We start from the raw sequence: 13,167 nt of genomic DNA on the forward strand, positions 1-13,167 counted from the left end.
AAGGGTTCATTTGGCTAGAAATCGATTCTTATTATTAAAGAAAACTCCCAACTATGCTGTTTCTTTTTCGACTCTGAGTTTGTGCCTCTCCACACCAAGCACTCTTAAACTATACGGCCTACCAGTATGGATGACATGTGACTCCTACACTTTTAGTCCTTTGGCTTATGTAACATTTCCTATACACTGATTTACACACGTATGAATGATTGATTGTCTCTGTGTAACGTGTGTGTGATGCAAAGTGCTTGGACACCCTACACTAGTATGAGTGGCGCTATATAACTAATTCAATGCATCTGAGAGAGTATGGTTATGGAGACTTGATCACTGTTAAAGGGTGCTAATGAGAGAATCCGTGGTGGAGGTGGTCAATGGGGGCTGGGGGGAAACATTGTTCACAGGGTGCCACCAGCGCTAAAGCCGGTCCTGACCATATAAGTTCTTCTTCACCATTAGACATGCAGTAGGACTGGCCTGTCAGCAGTCACTGTGATGGTGACATGGTGTTTTGAAAAACTGCTGAGTTATGCTGGCTCCAGTTCTGCAGCCGTTGCTCCTGTATTGGCAAGAATGAGCCAGATTACTAAAGAGAAACTCGAGTCAAGCCACTCCCGAGATAGGAGCCGAGATGAGAAGGGAGCATCAGGTGTTCAGGTTTCCAAAACACCTGCACGGTGTGTGCAAGAAAGGTGCTTAGTCACCATGAGAGCTATGACGTGCAGATGGACGAGCGGAGCGCCTCTTCCTATTGGTGGGTAGCGCTGTCCGTCTCCTTCTCCTAACACCCCTCCGGATATAAATACAGGTGCCGTGCGTTTTCTCCTCAAATCCAGCTCTGAGAGTTGTGTTCTTGCTTCAACAGTGTTTGAACGGAACGTGGCTCCGAGTCCAGCGCTCTCCTGAAAACTTTATCCATCTCTCATCCATCTACAACTACCGCCGACAACCACACCATCAGCAACGCCATGGAGTCCCAGGTGCGCCAGAACTACAACCGCGAGTGCGAGGCGGCCATCAACCGCATGATCAACACCGAGCTCTACGCCTCCTACGTCTACCTGTCCATGGTGAGTGTCTGTCCGTCTCTACTCCCCGTAGGGGGTCTGTCAGTTTATCTGTCCTTAATATTACTGTACTGTGAACGCCCAGCTGTGCGCCTCCATTTCTACCTGTCCATAGTGAGTACAGGCGCCGTCTCTCCGTCTTAGTGAGTCAACATTCTGTCTGTCTTTACTGCTTGGTTAACACTGAGCTGTGGGCTTCCTTCCTACAGTCTATCTGTTCATGATGAGTACAGGATCTGTTTGTCTTAATTCTTCATAGGGAGCTCTGTCTGTACTTCATACAAGGTTAACACCGAGCTATACGCATCCTACGTCTCTACCTGACTATGGTGAGTGCAGGCTCCGTCTGTTTGTCTTTCCTCCCCGTAGTGAGTACAGACTGTCTGTCCTTACTGTTCATTATGAGTGCAAGTTCTGTCCTTCCTCTCCGTAGTGAGTACAAGTTCTGTCCTCCCAGTACTATCAGCACCTACCTATACGCCTTCTACATCTACCTGTCCATGCTGAGTACAGGCGCTGTCTGTCCTCCTCCACTGTCCATGCGGAGTACAGGCGCTGTCTGTCCTCCTCCACTGTCCATGCTCCACTGTCCATGCGGAGTACAGGCGCTGTCTGTCCTCCTCCACTGTCCATGCGGAGTACAGGCGCTGTCTGTCCTCCTCCACTGTCCATGCGGAGTACAGGCGCTGTCTGTCCTCCTCCACTCAACAGTGGGTGTTATCTGTTTCAGATTGCCAGAATGGCACCCTCCTTCAGCGGGCATCTCTACACACTGGGAGCCGTGTAGCGTTGGGGGTGTGGTCCTTTCACTACCCACTGCTTCTTTGTAAATGAAGTTGGTGGATGTGTGCACTGAAGTGATGGGTTGTCAGAGGCAGGGGTGCACTGGTTCTGTTGCGTGGTGCTTTGCGAAGAGTGCCTAATATAGATCAGCTCCTCGCAGAGGAACCTGGGAAACCTAAGTGCTCTGGCTGTGTAGGGGGAAGTGGGGTTTGCAACAATGACCAATGAATAAAAACTATGTGGTAGTAGTGAAAACTCCATTGGGGGTCAAGCTCGAGAGGCTCAGTGGGGTAATTACTGCAGCCCTGGGCAGGAACAGCTACTCCATTTTTACGGTTCAAATCCATAGTTCCACACCCCAACTGATTTATTTATTTGTCTGCAAGTCCTGTACTTCGTTCTTCATCCATGGAGAGACTAATGCATTTTTGTGCGGTGATGTGCACGCCTGACCTAAAATGGATTAGTCTAACGCCTGATGCGTGGTACTTGGGAGGACTGATGAGGATGCAGCCATGGAGGCGGCAGGTCCTTGCCTCTGTGTCTGCTGCGCCTCGGTCGAAGAGGGAAGGCCTCTGGTGTGCTTGTACTGCGGGAAGCAGGTCTCTGCTGCCCTGCCCCGCCTCCAGGATGGCTTGGGACCAGCAGTCCCGCCAGTGTCTGCTTGTGCCGCCCTCCGTGTGACGGCATCAGAAAGAAGTGGTATGACTACAACTTCAGAATATATTACAATTTGGGAAAACTGAAATCCATGGTTAAAACTGTGGGGGCAAATGAGTTGCCCGAAATATATGGTGAGGCGCCAAACAGAATTATTTTAAGCCCTCCCCAGAGTCTGAGAAGGAATACAGTAGTAGATCAGAGGGCAGATTAGGGTCGGAATGCAAAGCCATACATTTAAGACATCTTTAGGTTCAGTATACAATTTGGAGAATTAAATTATGGACATAGCAAGTGCTAAAGAATGTGTCATTGTATGGAGTTTCCGTGAAACTTAAAAAGGATAGCTACAGTTAATGAACTATAGCTATTGGTGTACTGCTGTTATCCTATGGTCGCCATAGGACTCCAGCTCACAATGATGCAACTTTTACACTCATGGTTTTCATTTTATGAATTGTTTTCGAGGGCACCAGTCCAGTGGGTTCCAATGGACTTAACCAAGCCCCAAAATGTACTAATGTGGTAGATAAAAGCCTAGGTGTAGAAGAGATTTATTCATGGCATGGAGTTCAATAGTAACCGTATACTATGCAATCACCCAAGTAAATAAACTTAGACAGACGCATATGAAGAAGAGAATGCAAGCTTACCATTGTGTTCCATGAAAGTGTCTCTGCTGTTAAGAACTGCTGACCACTGGGCACTCAAGTTGGATCCCCACCATAAATAGGAAGAGCGATAAGAGTTTAATGTGGTTAAACAAAATTATGAGATATTGACCCTTAGGAGTGAGACATGTTCCAGGTTTCAAGCACACTGCTTTGAGACTACCACCCTGTGACCATTCACTCAATCGATGCTGTGATTGGCTACTGACGTTCTACCTGATTTTCTGTCTCCAGTCCTACTTCTTTGACCGTGACGATGTGGCCCTGAGTCACGTGGCCAAGTACTTCAAGAAGCAGAGCCACGAGGAGCGCGAGCACGCCGAAAAGTTCATGAAGTACCAGAACAAGCGAGGGGGACGTGTGGTTCTGCAGGATATCAAGGTGAGTGTAAAAGGGACTGCATTGGTCTACAGAATTCAATGCTCATTCTCTCAACTTACTTCCAACTCTAAACCTACCTCTGTGCCTCAGCCTGTCCCTACACCTGTCTATCTGGTGTGGATCCACCATATTGAGGGACCACAATTTTGTTTATAAATATTGACAGTTAAGTATGTATCGCTTTTCTATAGCTAACCGCATATGTGTTTCTTGACGATCGAAATAGCTCCAATGTACCCAGATGTGGAGTTAAGAATAATAAATCTGTACTTACCTATGAGCACTTACCACCATAATATTTTGTTTTTTGATGTTTGGTCACAATATTGTGGCCACGTGATATTCAATACTTTATAGTTTTGACTACAACCCCTTTCCTTAAACCTAACCATTAATCTAATTCTAACTTTACCCTGACCCATGACCTAGTACAACTCTTTGCTGTACCTCAACAGAAAACTTTGTGCGGAACCTAAATCCTCATTAATCCTAAACTTATATCTGATCTTAACCGATATCTCAACAGTAAATTTAACTCTTTACCTTGATTACAACAAAAATAATCCTTTTACTTCAAAGGTAGATAGACTTCCTTCTATTGACTCTTCATTCTGCTGTGGTGCATTCTTTTTATTGCTTGTTTTTTGTTGACCTAATATAATTCCAATTGCACTTTGTACCTGCATAGAAGGAAATTGCCTGTACGTGGACCAAGAGAGACAGAGCGCTCTGCCCGGTCACAGGAGTGTCCTCTGTATGTTCCTTTTTGGGATCTTGTGCTAATCCTGTTTCCCTAACTGGTCCTCACTTGAGTCCCTACTCCTAACCTCCTCTATGTGCTCAATCGCAGCTTCTGGGCAACCAAGCTAAACTAACTCACTCTACAACTTCTACAGAAACCGGACCGTGACGAGTGGAGCAACACCCTTGAAGCCATGCAGGCGGCCCTGCAGCTGGAGAAGACCGTCAACCAGGCCCTGCTGGACCTGCACAAGCTGGCGACTGATAAAGTCGACCCCCACGTAAGTATCCATGCGCTTCCTTTGCATTAGTACCATGGTCTTGATTAGCGTATGAGCGAGGCAATGCACTTTTTAAAAAAATTTCCCAACTGAGCACTGCATTGTCATGGGGAGACCTGAAGAAGGCCTCCCTGGGGCCAGCTTCCTTCCCGCCTACACTTCTGACACAGTCACCCGCTAGACTCTGAAAGTAGGCACCATCCTAGAACCCACTTACCGCTTTTTACCGTTGGGTTATTTTTCCCAGGAAGACACCACACACAAGGCCTTCTATCAGGACCAGACTGGCCATAGCGGGCACCAGGCATTTCCCCGGTGGGCCAGAGGATTTGAGGGTGGTTTTCTGGATGTGGGGGCCGGTTTTGTCACTGGGGGCTGGTTTTTCAGCAGTGCTGCAATTTTGCCCCCTGCAACAAATGCGGGAACAGTGCTTTTTACTAGCACCCTCCAACCCCCCCCCCCCACCCCCACCCCCACCAGGCCCGGTTGAGCAGCAATCTGCCTGGGCTGGTTGCTGTTCCCAGTCTGGCCCTGCTTATAAGGTGAATGCCATTGCACCAATACCAGGGCTGGTGCACCTGTAAGGGAGCCACCTAATGTTGTACTCAAAGGTGAGAAAAATGCCCTTTCTCCTGTGTGTGGAGGAATGGCTGCAGTGCTAAATCCCCCACACAGTTGTTGACCCATAACAGCTAGGAGATGAGCAGTCTCTAGTTACCTCACTCAGATCTGACGAAATCCGAAAATGCCTTATGTAATACAGGCCATGAGGCCAATGACAGACCACTCGAGTTTCATTGAGTTGTTTGTTTCCAGCACCTGGTTGGCTCCATCTTTTTCAATGCCAGCCAATCCTAGCGACTCTTATGCAAGGTAGGCTTTAGCAGTGTCGCTTAACACTAAACTTCATTGGCTTACACCGGCCCTCCCCTAAAACTCCTTGTAGTGGTCTGTTCTCCACAGTACGGGTGGACTGCACTGTTTAAAGAAGCTTCTAGGCTAGTTCCTTATTTATCAGCTCACTGACTCGTCCCATACCCTTAATCATTTTTTAAATTTTTTTTATAAACCTTTATTGTGTATTTCAAGAAAAAGAAATATACAACTCAGCGTATCGCCTACAACCACCATCGGGCTGGCAATGCAACATTTCAGATATACACATACCGCTGCATCACAGGTGGGGGAGAGGGGTTACACAGCAAGCCGCCTATAACCCAGTCGGGCCGGCCGCGTTGGTGGAGTCGTTAAGCTAAACGGGTGGTGGCATTTTTATAGGTATTTTAGCTATACACACCAACGGTCAACCGGACCGTAACCAAACAATAAAAAAAACGTTCTGCTAAAAACACTGTTCTAAAAGGAGTATGGATAAGGTGAGAGGGCCTCCTAGCCCAGACAGTCAGAAGTGTCGCCGCATCCTCCCCCTCCCCCCCCCCCCCCCCCCCCATCTGGCAGTGTGTGGGATGTCAGCAATGCATGTTACAAGAAGACAGTGATCTCAATGGGTGGCTTCCGTGTCGTTATCAGTGGCATGCTCCAATAAGTAGGTTTGCAAGGGGTCCCATATGTTAGTGGGACGTGATGAGGGAGGCTGAAGATCTGCATAGGTGTTAAGTTGCTCTTGGCAATAAATAAGGTCCTGAATCCAGTCCTTAAACTTCGGAGCTCTGCCCAATTTACAAGCAATTCTTCTTTTAGCAAGGAGCAGAGCAAGAGAAGTGTATTTACGCATTTTGGCCGCAATAGGGGCGGTGTAGCCCAACAACGCAGTTAGGGGGTCTTTAGAAATGTGTATGCCAGTCATTAGGTCCAGTGCATCGAGCACTTCAGCCCAATAACGCTGTATGGGCGGGCAATCCCATGCCAAATGTTTAAAGTCCGCACCCTCCCTCCCACATCCATCACAATGATCGTTCTCTCGGATCTTCAACCAAAACAGTCTCGCTGGTGTATAATATAATCGATGAACATATTTGTAATGTATTATTCTGAACCTACAGCTGGGAGAGATCTCACCAGTCTGTTTGCAGCAGTACGTCCATTGATCCTCAGTGAGGGGGTGCCCCAGTTCCTCCTCCCATCTACCACGGGCCAAGGGGGGGGTCATAATACCCATTCACCTGCGCTGTAAGGTAAAGTAGCGAAAGTGCAGGGGCATCCTGTTGCAATACCACATGTAGGGGAAGCATGATCCGAGGTTCGTCAGGGAACATGGGTGTGACGGCCTTCACATCCTGACGGTTCCTGATATAATATCTGTCCAGTGGGGTGGGAGTGCTATCTTTGAAGAACTCTGCACTAATACTAAACCTCCCCTGTGTAGAGGTGTCCCCAGGTGTGAATAGAAAGTTTGCGAAGGTGTCGGCGGCAGCCGCCCTCTTGCATGACTGGGATATCCTGCCATCCCGAAAGGGGCAAAAGCGGGGAATATAGTAATGTGAAGCGAGTTGCTTTGGCGAGATCATGCCAGGCATTAACCGTGGACTGGACTGTAGTGGTTGCGAGGCTGCGTGGAGACCTGGAAATACTTAGACATGCCGTACTTGGCATAGGGGCCATGTAACCATCTTCTTTGGCCAAATGGGGTTCATCCAGTAGGCAGCATGATGCGCACAGCTGAAGTACAGCTATACATCTGGGACTCAAAAACCTCCTGCACAGAAGGGGCGCGTGAGGGCATCCCATTTTAACCTGGCCTGCTTCCCCTACCCCCCCCCCCCCCATATGTGACATATTAACTGAGTACTGATCGCTGAAAAGAAATGACGGCTGTGAGCATATGGGATATTTACAAAGAGATACAAAAGTTTGGGTAGGATACCCATTTTGATCAACGCTGCTCTGCCAGCCATTGACAAAGGCAGCGCTAGCCAACCAGTTATTTTATCAGTGATAGAATCTAAAGCACGCCCATAATTGTCCCGCATGAGTTCCTACCGAGTGCGAGAGATAATTATCCCCAAATATGTGATGGTAGTGTCACACCACTTGAGGGAGAAGTCTGACTGGAATTTAGCAGTGGAAGCAGTAAGGGGATACATTTGGGATTTACTCCAATTAATGTTTACCCCTGACAGCTGCCCAAACAAAATGAATAGCCGCAATATGGGATTCAGGCTTAGAGCCGTCTGGCGCAGGTATAAAGTGATGTCATCCGCGTATAGTGAAACAAGGATCTGTCTCTCTGGGTAAATGATCGCATACTCGCGATGATGCTGCCGTATTTTTGCGGCAAGGGGTTCAATAGCCAAGGCAAATAATAGGGGAGAAAGCAGACACCCTTGTCTGGTGCCCCTGGTCAGCGAAAAGGAGGACGATCGCATCCCATTGATCATCACTGTAGCACGCATCCCTGTGTATAACAGATTAATCCAGGCAAGAAATGAGGATGGAAAACCCATGCGCACCAACACATATGACAGGTAGTCCCACTCCAGCGAGTCAAATGCCTTTGTGGCATCTAGAAATGTCAGCCGCGTCTGCCTCAGGATCTACGTCATGAAGCAGAGCGAACAAAGTGCGTAGGTTATGGGCCGTGCTTCTAGTCGGGACAAACCCGGACTGGTCCGGGAGAACCAGTCTCGGCATAAGAGGGCTTATACGGATTGCAACTAGTTTGGCCAGGATTTTGGCATCGACATTAATAAGGGATAGGGGCCTGTACGAATCTAATTGCGTGGGCGATTTACCCGGTTTAGGTAAAGAGATAATCAGTGCCTCGCGCATTGATCTAGGCAAGATACCAGTTTCTCGGGCCTCCTCGAACACATGCCTCAGTATCGGGATAAGGATGTGCCGGAATAGTTTGTAAAACTCGGCCGGTAGGTTGTCCGGCCTTGGGGCTTTACCCAACTGTAATTGCATAATGGCAGAGATTATCTCCTCATCCTCATGGTGCGCTAAGAGGTATTCCCTCTGGCCATTGCCCAGCCATGCAATGGCAGTATCCTCAAAAAAGGGATCAAAATCTACCGGGGCACGGCGTTGCATGGAATACAAAGTTTTATAAAACCTTTTAAATACCCCAAGTATTTCTGAGGGATTCCTATGCGTTAGTCCGTCCTCGTCGGTAATTTCTGAAACGGTATTAGCGAAGCGGGGGGGTCGGATAGAGGATGCCAATGCCCGGCCTGGACGTTCTCCCTCCTCGTAACAGTGAGCTTTGTGGTATCTACCTCTATATTTGCATTCCTGCTCGGCTGTGTCTTGATAATCTGTGAGCAATGTACGCAGGTGTACTTGCAATGATGGAGAATGCGCGGTCTGAAGAGCCAATTCTGCATTCCTAATATCCGTTTCTAACTTTTGAAGCCTGTTACGAATGCCTTTCAATACTCCCCCACTCTTCGCAAGACAGAGACCGCGGACCGTAACCTTGAAAGCCTCCCAGTGAGTAGAGTAATGTGAGACCGAGCCGGTATTACGGGTGAAAAAATCCGATATTTCCTGTTCAAGCTCAGCCTTAAACACAGGGTCCAGAAGCTACTGTGGGTTAAGGCACCACAAAAGAAATGGAGACTCCGCTGGTGGTGGGATGAGGGTTAACAATACAGGAGAATGGTCTGAGTGTGTGCGGGGCAGATACGAGGTGCATGAAGCCCATATGTCCAATCCCCTATCCACAAGCCAGTAATCCATGCGTGACCAAGAGGCATGAGCCGAGGAGTAGCACGAGCCCTGGCGAGATGATGGGTTGCGGGTCCTCCATGGGTCTATAAGGGCATGTTCCCCCAACTATGTGTTTAAGGGCTAGTTGCGCGGCTGTATAGTGCTTATATTGAAGTCTTCCCCCCCCCCCCCCATATTAGATGTGTGGTGCCCACGTCCTGGTTTTTCCCCCACAAGACCCGAAATAACTCCGGGCTACCCGTATTCGGACCATGACACGAGACTATAGTGACAGACTGCCCGAATAGTCGCCCCCATAGGATATTATAACGGCCTTGCGAGTCAGCATGAGAGCCGATGGGAGGTGTTAGGTAGTGTATGCCTAACCAGGATGGTAGTGCCCCGAGCATATGAAGAGTAACACAAGAACCCACGATGACTCGCCCAGCGTTTGGCAAAAGAGGGAGATGGGTTGGGGAATAAGTGTGTTTCTTGCAACACAGCACAGTGCACATTGTGTCGATCAAGATATGCAAGTATGTGACGACACTTACGGGAGTTGTTTAAATCTCGCACATTCCAAGTTAAAAAATTATACTTTAGTGTTCCGGAACAGGACTCCATTGCTAATGTGCCACGATGGATTGTAATAAAGCATAGTGCGTAGGGCAATGTGAAACCTTCATCCAATATACGTCAAACACAGCGTAGTGGCAAATAATAACAATACAAACAGTCTTTGAGCCCTCCCACAACAGCAACCCCAACCTGCTGTGCCGTATACCTCCCATTTCCCACCCCAGCCCACAACCCCTAGTCCCAACTGCGGACGAGCAGACACTTTCCCAAACATTTCACTTCGATTCAGTGATAGGGTTCACCTGGTGGGCGGCAGCCAGAGGGCGACCAGGTGCTCCTCGCAGCGGCGAGGGTGTTCGGGTATATTATCATGGGTCCATCTTGACAGAGCGATTAGCGTGTTCCAGTCCATGATGTGGTTACAATAAACAGTATGTCTCTCAGGGCGGCAGGAAGCCGCTCCAAATCATTTCTTTCCTACATTAGAATTGGAATACCAATCCTACTCTTTCCTCCCTGGTCCTTCTGCCTTACTTTCACAGGGGCAGATTTACAATGAAAGTGACTCGGTGCATTCCGCAAGCCATTTGGCTGCGCCGCACTGAGTCACTTTCAAAGCACAGGGATGCAACATATTTACAACAATATGTTGCATCTCTGTGCTTCCCCATGAGCTGGCGCACAAACAGCAGCCATGTGCCGGCGCAGGCACTCTTGTACCATGGTGCAAGGATGCCTGCGTCATGGGGAGATTGTTTTTGTGCAGCAAGGGGCACCTTCCTGCACAAAAACAATCACTACAGGCATTTTCCTCTTTCAATGCGTGCTGTAGAATGCAGCACGCATTGAAAGAGGAAATAACGAGGAGAAATAAACATTTCTCCTCCTTGCGCCTCCCTATGCCTCCCCTGGGGAGGCGTAGCATTCACACGCATTTCCAGATTTACAATTCCTGGTAGATTTGGAAATGTGTCTCCTTCCATGGGTGTTGTGTGGGAACACCCACAGCAGCACCCATGGATTCCCCCCCCTTTCACGCAAACTGCTGCGTGTAAAGGGGCCATATTTACATGGACAGGAAAAGCCACTCAGGGTGGCTTTTCCTGTCCATGTAAATATGGAGCTGGAAGATACGTCACAAAAAGTGACGCACTGGTGGTGCAGGGGCTTGTAAATTTGCCCTACAATGTTTTCAACCTCTTACTGTTTCTTGAGTCATGTACCCTCGTTTGTCTCTTTTCACAGCTCTGTGACTTCCTGGAGTCTGAGTACCTGGAGGAACAGGTGAAGTCCATCAAGGAACTTGGAGATTACATCACCAACCTGAAGCGCCTGGGCGTACCCCAGAACGGCATGGGCGAGTACCTGTTCGACAAGCACACCCTGGGGGAAAGCAGCTAAGCCCCCCCAGGAGGGAACACCAGCCTGCTGCACCCATTCTCACCTAACCTGCATCCTTCCATTGGTTACACTGCTGCAACGTCATCAGAAGCAGTGTGTGGGGTGGGATTCTTCTATATCTATCTAGGCTACCTGCAGCAGCTGTGCTTGTCAACATGTCTCAAGAAATAAAGGTTTTCAGCATCCTACTCGTTGTGATGGCTTCATTCATGGATGGGGGAAGCAAAGCGCTATACAGTTCGCATATCTAAATACAGGCCGTGAGGATCCCTGTATGGGGTGTAGAGGGCATAAGTCCCACACATGGTCACAGAGGGTCCCATGCCTGGAAAAAACAGCGAGAGTCACGGGTGTCGGTACAGAAGGTGTGTATGTTTACAGCCTGTGGGGAAGAGGCAGGGAGGCTGAGCTTCCAAGGGTTGTGTGCAGAGCCCCGGACAGAGGCAGGCCTCCATGCTGAGGGTGAAAGGGTCCCAGCTCTGGGCACGGTGTGAAAGCATAGGGCTTTAATAAAGAGCATCTTAGGTCCAAGCTCGGCGGCACAGGGATGGAAATACACCTTCTGGAGAAGGAGGGCGTGACTCCGTTCATTTCCACGTCCTTGTGAACCCACAAAGAAGCATTCTATTTTTTAATTCCTCTAAACTAACTCCTTATTCTAATTATACGAAAATAGATGGCCCATGGTGCTCTAGACATCATCTTATATTCCGAATCATGCTGCGCAGGTGAGGTGAGAGAGAAGTAGCACATACGTGTCTTCGCACAAGCTGTAGACGGGTGACGGTTGTGTTCCCAGCCCAATGCTTTATTTATGTAAAAAAATAAACGTAAACCCCAAAGTTTAAATTGGGAATGAGCCTCCGCTGTTGAACACAGACTGTCCCCTTTGATTCCATTTGACCCTCTTTACTCCATGCCATACCTGTGCTTAATTTGTAAAAAAAATATATATATATAACACACACACATTGCTGCTGCCAATGACAGTACCAACACGGCTACTAGCCACCACACTCCAACAAGTGTGACAATTCGGACTATTTTCGGCCCTTAAAGCTATAAGAATGGCTTGGGTAATAACATTTGTATTAATATTTAACTGTTGCTGTGATCCTCTCTAAATTAGCCAGACCGCGCCACCTTGTGGCAGACTGTCACAAGCGCTGGTGTTGTGAATTAAGTGCTAGTGCCGAGCACTGGATACCACTGGCTCAAATTAAGCACTGCGCCAAACTCTTTCTGTCTATTCCACTATTCTCGCAGATTGTTTTCATCCAGGCTTACTCCTCATGCCACTGTTTTTTTTATCGTTCTCTTGAGTGGGGCCACACCATCTGCCCCAGGCTCCTGCCCCTCAGAGTGCACTCTGAATGAGAAGGCTGTTGGTGCGCTTAGTGACTGGTAGCAGAGTGTGGTGTAGAGATTCTCAATCAGTTGCACCCTTAAATGCTGAATGTAGGATAAGGTGCAAAGCTCCTGGGGAGCCTGAAACGCGCAGGCACTTTTTAGTGGGGTGACCATGCCGGTGACGCTTTGTCACAGTGGGGAGATGGCCAGTGGCGTCACTAGGGGGGTGCGGGGGGTGCGGACCGCACCGGGTGACACCATCGTATGGGGTGACACCAGGGCCGGCTTTAGACGCCGTGTTCGAAAGTTTATTATGCTTTTGAAGCACCTGCTGCAGCGTTTCTTTCCCCCATCAATTACCAGGCCTCACATAAATGTCAAGATAACTCGTGTGATTAATTATCTTCCTGGAGAGAGAGCAGCATTTTGTATAGATGAGGTTTTGACTTTTATGTGAAGTTAGCGCAGCGGGTTAATGTGCCTGCTGCAAAGAACGTGTACCAAGTAGATTACAGAGTGCGTATGATGTAAACAGATCTGCAGGTTACTGCTTTCCAAAGACATTCTTTTGTTACTTGCAATTTATAACTTAAAGTCCTAATATAGGATAGTGAGCTATTAACTTTCATCCTAGAACTGCAT

General features: G+C 48.4%; 1 protein-coding gene across 1 annotated transcript; it reads left to right on the forward strand.

The window, feature by feature from the left end:
* The first annotated feature begins 621 nt into the window (after nt 1–621).
* Nucleotides 622–11,363, forward strand: LOC146809442 (ferritin heavy chain B). The gene is made up of 4 exons (XM_085616292.1): nt 622–1,070; nt 3,416–3,562; nt 4,459–4,584; nt 11,020–11,363. Exons 1-4 carry the CDS (start codon nt 969–971, stop codon nt 11,173–11,175), a joined length of 531 nt encoding a protein of 176 aa, XP_085472418.1. The 5' UTR covers nt 622–968; the 3' UTR covers nt 11,176–11,363.
* The last annotated feature ends 1,804 nt before the right edge of the window (nt 11,364–13,167 follow it).

Source organism: Triturus cristatus, chromosome 7 (assembly GCF_964204655.1).
Source record: "Triturus cristatus chromosome 7, aTriCri1.1, whole genome shotgun sequence".
NCBI classification, from domain to species: Eukaryota; Metazoa; Chordata; class Amphibia; order Caudata; family Salamandridae; genus Triturus; species Triturus cristatus.